General features: G+C 38.1%; 1 protein-coding gene across 1 annotated transcript; it reads right to left on the bottom strand.

Moving 5' to 3' along the window:
* Positions 1–1055: 1055 nt before the first annotated feature.
* LOC133523059 (toll-like receptor 6) lies at positions 1056–7844 on the bottom strand. The gene has a single exon (XM_061858567.1). It carries the CDS (start codon positions 7115–7117, stop codon positions 3140–3142), a length of 3978 nt encoding a protein of 1325 aa, XP_061714551.1. The 5' UTR covers positions 7118–7844; the 3' UTR covers positions 1056–3139.
* Between the last annotated feature and the right edge of the window lie 4770 nt (positions 7845–12614).

Here is a 12614-nt window from a genome sequence, read left to right on the forward strand (position 1 = left end):
CTTTACGTCAAACATTTGCTAAAGATACGATATGGATTGGATATGTCAGTGTGAAATGACGTGTTTGTTTGAAGAAACGTCACTTTTGACACTAACATATTTAATCCACAACGTATCTTTAGCGAATGTTTGACGTATCTTAAAGTTCTAATCAGGCCGTAACGACATTTTAAAACGACATTCTGAAATAAGTAATAAGAACTTTTACATGAACATAAATATCTATGGCGGTACTCATTTTAATACAAAAAAAATTGAACGAGTTTTACATACAAAATTTGAAGTCGCTGTGTTTTCTTTGTATAGCAATTTTTAGTCAAGGCTGAACTGGGACTGGGCTGGACATATCCGCTGGATGAATGATGACAGATGGGCTAAAATAGCCACTAGTTGGCATCCCCAGAGTCGTGGCAGAGACAGACCGAGGAAGAGATGGCGGGACGACTTGGATGCGTTTCAGCGGGATTGGCGGGATCTTGCTCAGCACAGGGAGGATTGGAAAGGGGGGGGAGGCCTTTGCCCAGCAGTGAGACACACAAATTACCAGACATGATGTTGCGTAAGTGTGTATGCCAAGTTTCTTGGAGGAACCTAATTTAAGCATGTCGAAATGAGAGCGTAATCTCCATTGTCAGCCCGATTCCAACTTTAAGATACGTCAAACAAAAACGTCACTTCTGACACTGACATAACCTATCCATATCGTATGTAGATCTAATATTTGCGATCTGAACGTAAGGACATTTTTGATGAATTTTTCACATCCAAATCATATTGATTTTGATGTCGATCGCTTCAGCATAATATATTCTAGGTTTATAGGTTGCGTTTTAGAAACATACACAGTTTTTATAAAATAAAACAGGTTTATTTGACCAACGTTTGTTTTATAAATACTATGTTTTTTTAAAAGCGAAATCTATAAACCTGGTATACATTATGCTAAAGCGTTCCAGTTAGTGGAAACCGTTTTCTTTCGAAATGGAAATTTCGTCAAAAATTTACGTACGTGCGGTAAAAAAAATCATTTAAAAATATGATATAAATAAAAGGCATTTTAAGTATCAAAACGTCTCAGTATAATTTAATTACCGCTTCAAGATATCTTTGTACATTTTTATACAAAACAATAATATTTTATTACGTCTAATAATTACAATCCAAAAATTACATTTATTTAAGTTTATAATTGTTAAACCTAATATCACGATTTAGCTTATATATATAGAATATATAGAATAATAGGTACGTAAAGCGATTAGTAGTTTTACCACGAGTTTGAGACTGCCATTCGCTAACTTCTACATAACTTACTTTCTATACATCTCGCTCACACTACTAAAATGCCAGTACGAGCGAGAAGCAAAGAAAGTAAGTTATGCAAACGCTAGCGAATGTCAGTATCAGACTCGAGGTAAGGCTAGATCTATACCGATAACTTTAACATCGCGAACATAGATTATATTACATCTTTCCGTTATATTGTTAGAAAGCACATCAATTTTACATCAACATACTTGCTTTCAGCTATAAATAATATACTCCAATAAGCATAAATAAAGTCAGGCCAATAATAATAACTTACCTACAACAGGATTTTTGGAAAGCAGAAACTAATCGAACAAAAAATAAATTAAGTATTTTATACCTACGGCATAGAATGATGATACCTATGAGAATTTATTTTTATATGGGCTACTCCACGCTAAATGTTTGTAGACAGTTTTTCGGAGTTTAGCATATTAATTTATGTAGAAATGTAGGATTTAAGTAATAAAAATACGGTAACAACACACGTCTTTAATTATTATTTGAATTAAGATTCCAAGCAAGCTCGGCCGGATTTCACCTTCTTGTACAAACGGAGTTTTCGTTCTCATTTTAAAACTATGTGTTGCATTGTAATGAAACTAGGCACATACAATTACATGAGGTATATCTATGCCTTTAATTAGTTTATATACCTCCAGCTTATAAAACAAACGAAACAGAGCAAAAAATTTGCATGGAAAACTAAAATTCTCTGTATTTAGCTGTGGTATCTCAAGCTACATAAACTAATTACTGCGGTGGCAGCATGGTTGCATTTTTATCACCTGTCATTATGCCTGTCACTTTCGCACTTACATACTTGTTAGAACGTGACAGGCTTGGTGACAGGCAACAAACATGCGACCGTGGTTAGCCCACTGAACTACATATACCTTATCCTTTTGTAAGTACAAAGTTTCAGAGCAATCTAGCTAGTCGTTTAAAATGAGAGCGCCTACTTTTGTATGGAGAATCTAGCTTCATCCAAAAGCGACATGAATGAACTGTCTTAGGAATCATCATTCGACGAGATAGGTATAATTATGACTATTTTAAGTAAGAAGATATTGTAAATAAAGTTACAAGTATATTTAACATTACTAGTTTACATTATACGATATTGCCTAGCCCGAGACATATATATAGTTTCACTAGAAGAAGGACGGCGGAGGGCGGGCAATAATCCTCATAATTCTCAACTTGATACTCACTATAATATTTATAGATAATATTTAATTAACATTAAAGACATTTCACTGACACGTGAACAAAGTGCATGAAGTTGTCAGCTGTGTCATCGAGTTTTAAGTTTTTATTTGTGTCCAAGTCTCTGAATATCACGTGAAACGGAGGCTTCTTCAAGTGAAACTATATATTATGTCTCGGGCTAGGCATATCGAATAATACAAATGGAACTTCACTTACAGGTAAGTTCGTTTAATTTTGTAATTATAATAATGATTATTATAGGAAATCATGAAAATCATCTTAAGCTATTTGGTGTTGTTTACAGTGACTTCGTGAACTTTATTCACAGCTCGAATAAACTTTGTAAAATACGATTAATATTAAATTTAAATATTTGAAAAGTTTCCCATTATCAGACTCAACATTTTCACGCCAATTTTGTACAAAATATTGTTTCGATTCGTACATTAAGTATATAAGTACCGTACCAACATTTATACCACACTAGATTACGTATGTGAAAATTGACAGAATGGTACGTTATTCACAGTGTTTTATGTACAGATTTATATAAATACTTGTTACAACATTGAAGCCTTAAACACTAGACTAAAACGGGGGTAAGTAACGAGATTGTGCCTCAAACAAAATAAGTACGGCCTTTTCCCGAAGCGCTGGCCGCTATAGAGCGCGGAACAGTGGGGGATATATCTTCTACCCTAGAATATACGTGACCAGCGCCCGGGGACAACCTCAGGTCATAATTAAACCGAGGACATGTCCGGTTGTCGATGGACATGTAGCTATTGTTCGAGTTTTCCCCCTCTCCGTACGTGTTGTCGGATGACGGGGAGCTCTCGTTGTTAGACGATTCGCCGTCCGTCCTTTTACAATACTGTAAGGAATTCGTGAAATTCTGCTTTGAGCAACTATCGTTTGTGACCGGCATCGTTGTGTACCTCAGTGTCGGCGTCTGTCGAGACTTCTTGAACATGCTTTGCTCTGAGCCTTTTACTGTGATAATAGTATCGGTTGAATTTAGTAGAGCGATGAAACGGTCCCAAAAGCGGGGGTCGCCCCAGGACACATTCTTAAACTTATCTAATACGAAACAGAGCTCGTCATTTATTTGGTTGTTATCTACTAAATTAATAAATATCACTTTGTTCAAATCGCTCCTGTTTAACGATTTTAAGTAACTGTAGAATATGTTTTTGAAATGGATATCGCAAAGATCACCGCAAATAAAATTGGTTGTAATCACGATGATTAAGCGCTTGGATAATTTGGAACTTTTTGAAAAACTGTCAATTGTGAGAATATTCAACGGTGACTCATTCCTAATCGGCTTCTTCGAAATCATTTTCCTAAACTCTAGCTCCGACATTATGTTATGATTCACGAAGTTATTATCTTTGGTATTACATATCACGTAGTAATCGTACATGTGGTTCGGGTTATCCAGGACGTGGTCTACATCCGGGCATGATTGCTCCTTGAACAACGGTACTCCGTATTTTGTATAGAACCAGTCACTGACTTCGTACCGAAACGCGTAAAATATAGCACCTATGAGACAAATTACTACAAGGATAATTATCACGCCGCAGATGACAGCGAAATAATTATTAGGAAGAAATATAGATTTAGAAACGATTTCGTCTCTTAAAACTGTGGGATCGCTAATAGAGCCCATGTACTCTTTGCAATGACTCAGAACAGAAGCGATTGTTATTTTAGTAGGCTTGCCCTCGGTATCAGTGCATAACATTTTTTCCGGATCATTTGGATCGCGGCGCAACCAAGAATCTAGTTCGGCTATACTCTTACAGTCGCAAGAATATTGGTTGCCTTCGATAGAAACATGAGCTAAACTTTTAGAAGACGACGCTAACAGTTTCCAAGGAAAAAAGTTAACAAGTTTGTTGTCGTCTATTCTGAGCACTGAAAGGGATTTCAGCGAGGAAAACGTATTATTCGCAACGTGAACAATCGCATTGTGATCTAAATATAATTCATTCAAATTATTCAGATGTAAAAACTCATCTCCTTTTAACTCGACTAATTTATTATTTTCTAAATGCAAAACTCTTAACGCATCGACGCCTTTGAAAGTTTGGTTATTAACTTCACTCAACTTTGTATTGTTGAGGTATAAAACCTGTAGCTTCTTTTTGCCTATGAAAACGTGATTTCCCAGATGACTGATATCGTTTCCGTCCAAGTATATCTCGGTAGCGTCCATTGGAATTCTGTCCGGGACTTCTGTGTAGCCGGCGCTCGAACAGTCGACTACATTCGCATTCCAAGTGATATCGTGATAGCATCTACAGTTGATCGGGCATATCATCTCACAATCGCACGCGACGAAATCACAGCAATGGCAAAGAGCGAAGCAGTGGCTCTCGTACGGGCAAAGGAAGTCAGAAGGCGACATGTCTATTATAGTTTTCTTTTCTTTAGTGCGCGAGTACACGAGCGAGCACAACGATTTATCTAAATCTAGAACCCTCGGGTATTGACGAGTGTGACTCAAATAATTAATGCGTTGAATCCATTCCATCGAACAATCACACACAAATGGGTTTTCACTTATAAAGAACTCTGGCAGGTCGCTATCTTCATCTATTTGATCTAACCTAAATGCATTCATGTCAAGTTGGATCAGTTTGTTATTATTTAACGTCACAATGGACAGTCTTTGTAGTTTTGAAAACGTGCCGACTTGTATGTGCTGTAAATTGTTATGGTTTAAATAAAGTTTCTCCACCGATTTCGGTATTGAAGTTACAGTAAGCTGGGAAATGTTATTGAAACTGAGGTCTAGTAATTTTATATTAACATCTGTATTCATGTCGTCGTTGACAAAGTTTTCAATGTAGTTTTTATGTAGATCGAGCCATTCTAAGCTATTGGGAAAACTCCGAAAGTCGAAAGACATAATTTTATTTTGGGATATATTGAGCCAGACCAAACTATTTAGAGTGCTGAAAATACCATCAAAATTGGTTATTTCGTTTCCATCCATACGTAGTAATTTCAGATTTACGTTTCTACGAAAGCAACCGGGAGCGACGTGTTTGATGTTATTGGAGGCTAAATTAAGCACCTGTAGCTGGGGCAGATGTTCGAAAGTATCGTCATTTAAATATGTTACTTTGTTATCAACTAAGCGCAGCCCGAAAAGTTCGGAGAGGCCGCGAAAGTTTTCCCGGTTCAGATGGGTTATATTGTTGTTGCCGATGTCCAATGACCTCAGTGAGCGGAGCTTGCGAATTGATACAGGAATAGACGATAAAAGGTTATCGTTCAAACCCAAGTCTTCTATAGCCGTCATGTTGTCAAAAGCGTTCTCATCTATGTGCTTTATTAAATTATTGTCTATAAAAAGTTCGTGCAAAACATGCAAGTCAGTGAAAAGATGGGAATGTATGTGCGTTAATTTATTGTTTGATAAAGTTAATGAGTGCAAATTTCTCAACTCTTCAAATGCGTGCTCATCGATATAATTAATATCGTTATGATCCAAATTTAACTTTTGTAAACTGTACACGTCTTGGTATAAATAACGGTCGATTTTATTTAAACGATTATAAGATAAGTTTAATATGACCATTCGAAGTAATCCTTTAAAAGTACCCTTATTCACCCATTTACTAGTCAGTGCATTTTGTGATAAGTCTAAAATTTGTAGATGTTCTAACCCATTAAAAAGCGCCGGCTGCAATACTTTCATAGTATTATTACTGAAATAAATCTCTTTTAGAGACTTCGTATCTGCGAATAAATCTGGTGGAACTTCGTTCAAAAAGTTACTAGATAAGTTTAAGACCTGTAGGCTGAGCAACCCTTGAAAGGCATTATCTTCTAGGGTAGAAATAGCATTGTTTTGCAAAAACAATTTGGAAAGTGAACGCAATTTCGACAAACTATTGTCAGTAATTACAATTAAATCATTATACGACAAATCAAGCACTTCTATAACTAAGTTACAACTTCTTACGCTTAAGTTTTGTTCTCTAAACGAATCAGAAAATCCGATAGTCTTTATGTTTTGCAAGTGGTTGTTAGTCAAGTTTAGAGTTTTCAAACTGTAGAGCAAGCAGAAAGTTTCTGTTTTTGTGCTCCAGATGTTGTTGTCGCTCAGGTTCAGTTCTATCAGCTCGTTGAGCCCGGCGAAGGCTTGCTCGTTGATCTCCATGGTCATGGCTGACCACTCGTTGTTGTACGTCGTGACGTGGAGCCTCTTTAAGTCCTTGAAGTTCTCAAAGGCCCGCGCGGGAATCTGTCTCAGTTTACACTTATCCACAAACAACTCCCTCAGTTTCGACAGGTTCGTATGTTTACTTTTCTTCTCCGAGTGAGTAGTTAAAGTGCTCTCGAAGAACAGAATCTCGCTGCACTGAACGTGCAGCGACGTGATGTCGTCGTAATGGGTCCTGGAGATGTTCTGCAGCAGGAGATCCATGCTGCTGATGGTGCGTATCTTGCAGAAGAGCACCGCATCCTCCGAGTCCTCCTGGCGGTACCCGCACTCGTGCGGCTCGCCGGCGACCACATGATAGAACAACACATACACTAACAGACGAAAAGTTCTGAGGCAAGTTTTCATTGGCATTTTACGGTACGCGAGCGACGCGGCTGTGCCATTTAAGCGTTGATCGCATCATAAATATTCACGTGGCGTGAACGTCATCGCGGGGCGCGCGGAGTGGACGCGAGCGGTCGGGACGGCGGCTGCCCACCGACTGAACGGGTTCGCTAACTCCGCCTCCGAGGCCCCGCCGCCCGCCCGCCCGGCGCCTACTACTAACTTCATCTCATATTATCGAGGGTGCAAACCGTACAATTATCGGCATTAATTATAAACTACGTTACACCGGGCAATTTCCGGGAATATGTTATAATTATTAAAGAAAACAAGCTCTAAAAACATCGTTCTACTTGAACAATTTTCTAGAGTATAATATCGGGGAATATAGGGCAAACTTTTTTAAAGAGTGCTTCTTAAGCTAATATTACATCGGCCACACCTGTTGTGAAAACTTGGAACTTTTTACTTGGGTCCGGGTCTCGAATATGAGATAAAAGCCTCGGGAAATAGTTTTGTGCACCACATGTTTTACGTTCCTTTTTTCGCGTGGAACGCTTAAACTCGGTTTCTATAACGTAGTGTGTGGTTCACGTTCATGGAAAATGTGCAAACTTTTGGACAATATTATAATCAGCGAATACTATACATTAAAAGGAGTATTTGGTACTTATAAGGTGTATTTGGGTAAATCCGAAGTAATCCCAAAAGTTTGATAATTTCGAAAATCACTCCTGTTTAAGTTGAGATGGGGCAAGAAGAACATAGTTATTACCCACATTAGTTACAAGGGTAATACTTATTCTGCGCATAAAGTGGCAAGACAAGATACCGAACACGGAAGTCCTCCGTCGCGTCAAGATGCCTGGTATCGAAGCGCTTATTATCAAGCACCAGCTGAGGTGGGGTGGCCACGTTGTGCGTATGGGTAATAACAGATTACCCAAAGCAGTATTCTATTCAGAACTCTCCAGCGGAAAGAGGAAACAGGGGGGTCAGTACTTGCGCCATAAAGACGTCCTCAAGCGTCACCTGACCACTTGCGGTATACCGAGTGATTCCTGGGAGAAACTGGCGATGCGTAGAACGGAATGGCGCGAAACTGTGCATAAAAAGGTAGAGCAATACGAGCAGCGGCGCTTGGAAGACCTGGATGCCAAGCGCCATCTCCGTAAGACGCGACCGAGGCCCTCGTATACCTATACCTACAACCCAGCTGGTCAACTTCATTGCGCACCATGCAATCGCATTTTCAAAACCAAATTTGGCTTTGCAAGCCATATTAGAGCTTTCCATGTTTCCGAATAATAACAGTTGAAGGAGTCGCCGTCGTCGGACACGGCGAGGAGGACTATATATACAAGGGTAATGTATAAGGGGTATAGGGGTCGCTTGTCACTATGCCCGTCACTTTCGCACTTACATGCTTGTTAGAACGAGACAGGCATGGTGACAAATGATAAAAAGCCGACCATCTTAGCCCTACAGGGGTACTGAATTATTCAAGTACACCTTACGTATCTTGTTCTTTTCACAAGTAGAAATTTATGTGTAACTGCTATTGCCATCACAATGCGATTGTACTACGAGTATTACAATGGTTGCTACAAATAAAAGCTGACAGAGCGGCGACATGGAAATTGTACGTGGAAACTCATTTGAATGTTATCCGTCTTTGAGAGGATTGAGTTAAAAACATGATAAGCGGGCAGTATGTTAAATGTTTGTTCTAGTGTTTAGGTTTACTAATCACTATCTAAACCCCTGCTGCAAATTTATTCGATAGCGTGAACGTGATGTACGCGTTTGCGTTTCTTATTTTGTATGGGATTTTGAGTTTACAAAACGTCCCGCTTGGCGAGCTGTTTCTAAATCCCATACAAAATGAGACTTAACGCAAACGCGTACGTCACGTCACGCTATCGAATAAATGTACACTAGAGGTACTGATCTACTTATTATAAAAATACGTGGTAGATTAAATGTTACCGAACTAGTATTTAAAATTTTCTGACTTTTATTTATTTAAAATTTATTGCACACATAAAGAAAAATGTACAAATGGCGAACTTAATGCCAAAAGGCATTCTCTACCAGTCAACCATACTTTTGTGCTTGTTGCCTTTATTATGTTTCTGATTAGCCTTATTGTGAATGTGACTGGGTCATCATCAGGCATTCATCATCTCAGCCGAAAGACGTCCACTGCTGGTCAAAGGCCCAAGGATCTCCACAACTAACGGTCATTTGCTACCCTCAACCAGCGGTTTCCCGCGACTTTAACCAGATCGTCGGTACATCTAGTCTGGGGCGTTCCCACGCTGCGTCTTCTGGTACGTGGTCGCCACTCGAGAACCTTTCTGCCCCCTCGGCCATCAGTTCTGCGAGCAATGTGGCTCGCCCACTGTCTATTAAGCCTAGAAATTGTCTGAGCTATGTCGACAACTTTGGTTCTCCTCCGGATCTCCTCATTTAAATAATAAATAAATACATAAACGATATGCGAATATATTAATCAGTGCTTTATGAAAAGAGTGTATAGATCTTTTCTCCCAACTCGGTAATTCGTTTTACTCATAACCATTGTCATTCGCTTGTATATTCTATTCTCAATAATTTCCAAGTCGTTTTTTCGCATTGTTTTTATTTCTTACGCGATAATAAACTGTTCAAAGATATCTACCTAATTGTAAATATGAGTTAACTTTTTACTTATTTATAAGACTTATAACAGACGAGGTTCTTCCAAATATAAACTATTATTATGATACAATTTATTTTTCATCAGTAAACCTTCAGGCAGATCAGATAATTTGTAGGAGATTTACAACTTCCTAGAACTACCCTGCTTCCTCAATAACCCAAATACTTTATTACTTACGTTTGTATAGTATAAAAAAAGACAAAGGTTATTGTTAGTTACCTACAACCTTGTTAGCTTTGTTTTATTCTATTTCTCCAGTGGGTGGTCCAGCCATCACAACCTACAAATTGCCTTACTTGTGCATACCTCGATACGACCAATTATTGCGTAAACCTTCCGAGCCTTGATTGTCCATTGTGAACCTTATATCTTCGAGATAAGGTTTAGGAATAGTCACTTATCTGTGACAAAGATGTGTAGGTATTCAGATTGGTCGCGCGAACGTAGACGAGTTGGGAACCAATATAACTTGACCTCTTTGAGATACCAAAGAAAATAAAGATGTGTTGTTCCGTTCCGTTCGCGTTGAGATTGCAGCATTACTATTGCAATATATACGGCGCGAGATTGCAGTTTCAAATGTTAAAATCGATGTACTTGTGATACTGGTGTAGTCTGTAAAACTTGACTCACTGGAATGAAAAACTACTTAATGACGAGCAAGGGTCGGAAACCGGTTAAATTTCTAAACCGTTATCATGTACTTGGAGCAAAACCTTTTAATTTCAGTTTCGCTCGAAAAACCATTATTTATATTTTTTTATGAGAACAGTTCTTGTCAAATTAACCGGTTTAGAACAATAAAAACAGGTCTTTCTATGTCGATGTCTATGTTTACATGACATACCACCAGGCCGACCGGCCGTTGCGTCGCTCGTCGAATAAACCGTTTTTTTTTTTACTTTACAATAAAGTTTTTTTTATACTACGTCGGCGGCAAATAAGCAAAAGTTCTTAAAACGTTCGCGTTCTTATAAAAGTTCGGAGGAAAACCGAAATAAACCGGTATTTACCGGTATTTTAAAAACCGGTTCCGAGACTTGATAACGAGCCAGTATGGCTTAAGCTCTGGTTTCCTAGTAAGTATAGCGGTCATATAGCGGCGTCTCCATACCAAAAACTACTCCATCCATATTTAGCGGTATTATTTTGTATGGAGACGGCCGCTATAACGACACCGCTATTTCAATTTTCAAGTGCTTTAGCCTGTACAGTGGGACCAAAAAAAGGAGCAATCTAGGGATTAATGGCGTTTTTCATTTGAACGTCTATCAATTCTGACAAGTAGTTTCGATTTATATAAAAAATACCACTAAAATTTATATAAAAAATACCCTTTTAGTATCCGACGAATAACAGAAGTTAGATAATCTTCTACCATCGTATTTTCACGGAAACGCACGAACGTGTCATGCCATTTCAGTCACTCTCAGTACAAAAAGTAGAGGTTGACTGAAGTAGCATGACAAACACGAATGTTTCTGATAAAATACGATGGTATTGGCAAACGGCCCGATTCGAAGAATGATTAAGACACGTTTAAGTAAATTTTGGAAAGATCTTTAAAAGATCGATAACTAAACGACATGTCAAAATTGACGTTTATTTCGATTCCGCTGTGATCCCAATAAGATATTTCTACAATATTTATAACGTCAAAGTGACATTGGTTGCCCGAATCGAGTTGCTTCTGTCAATTATACGACATACAAACGATATCTGAATGTGAACTTATCTATACCGGAACTTATCTTTATCGTATATCATTCTTCGAATCGGGCCGAAAGTATTTATTATGCACTACATCTGTGGCATAGACTAAATTTCCAACACATGAAAAGGGCTATTTTCAGTAACTATTTAAAAGATTTTACCTTAAAATGTTTTTTTACATAAACATCTTCAATACCGTTATTAATTCGGGATTCCGGTATTGAGAGCAGGGATCGGACCCGGTTTTTTGGAAAAACTTTGAAATAAACATATATTTCGGTTTATTTTATACTCCAAATATAGGACTCCGTTGTGTTTTTAGATAACGACTTCGTATTAGTAGATTGCCCAATTAGAAATGAAATAATTAACAAAGAACGAAAAAATACCGTTTTCGCTCCCATACAAAAAATACCGGTTTCCGATCCCTGATTGAGTGAGAGCCAATATCGGATTTCAATTCTTATATTGGATGGCTTCGTTCTCCGGCTTGGCAAGCATTTCGAATAGCACGCTTCAAGCCTTATTGAGCCGAAGCATATTATTACGTTTTTGTTCAGCTATTGCATTATTTATACGATAAAGTAAATAGTTGTATAATAGTATGAGTATCCGGTATTAGGGTGTTTGAGAAGTAAATAAGATGAAGTTTGGTATATTTATGATTTTTATCGGGGAATTTTCTTATGGGGGGAAATTAGGGAGGTCAAAACACTTTCACCTACTTATATCTACAAACGTATGGGATTAACAAATTATACTTGAAAAGTCACGGGTAATTAATGAGAAAATAACAGATAAGGTTATTTGGTTATTTAATTAAGTTTTTTGGTACGGTACGGTGAGGCTTTTATTGCTGACTGTACGTTTCTTTTCACAGGCAACTAATACTCATCAAGACAATTCTAACAACCCCAAACACAATTAGTTTGCCTTGTTTTATCACAGAGTTTCCACGGCCACGCTCTGTCTCCATCAGCAAATTAGCTATGACATCATATTGCATTGTCACTTGTCAATCTTGTCATCCGATTTACATATGTCTTGGCAAAATTTCAAGGGGAAGTGAGTCAATTTTAGCTTCCTAGATTTGACCTGCTAAGGGCG

This window comes from Cydia pomonella, chromosome 11 (genome assembly GCF_033807575.1).
Source record: "Cydia pomonella isolate Wapato2018A chromosome 11, ilCydPomo1, whole genome shotgun sequence".
Lineage (NCBI taxonomy): Eukaryota > Metazoa > Arthropoda > Insecta > Lepidoptera > Tortricidae > Cydia > Cydia pomonella.

Bases quoted from the DNA above. Each gene is read 5' to 3' on its own strand.
- LOC133523059 (XM_061858567.1), bottom strand. From the start codon at position 7,117: ATGCCAATGAAAACTTGCCTCAGAACTTTTCGTCTGTTAGTGTATGTG.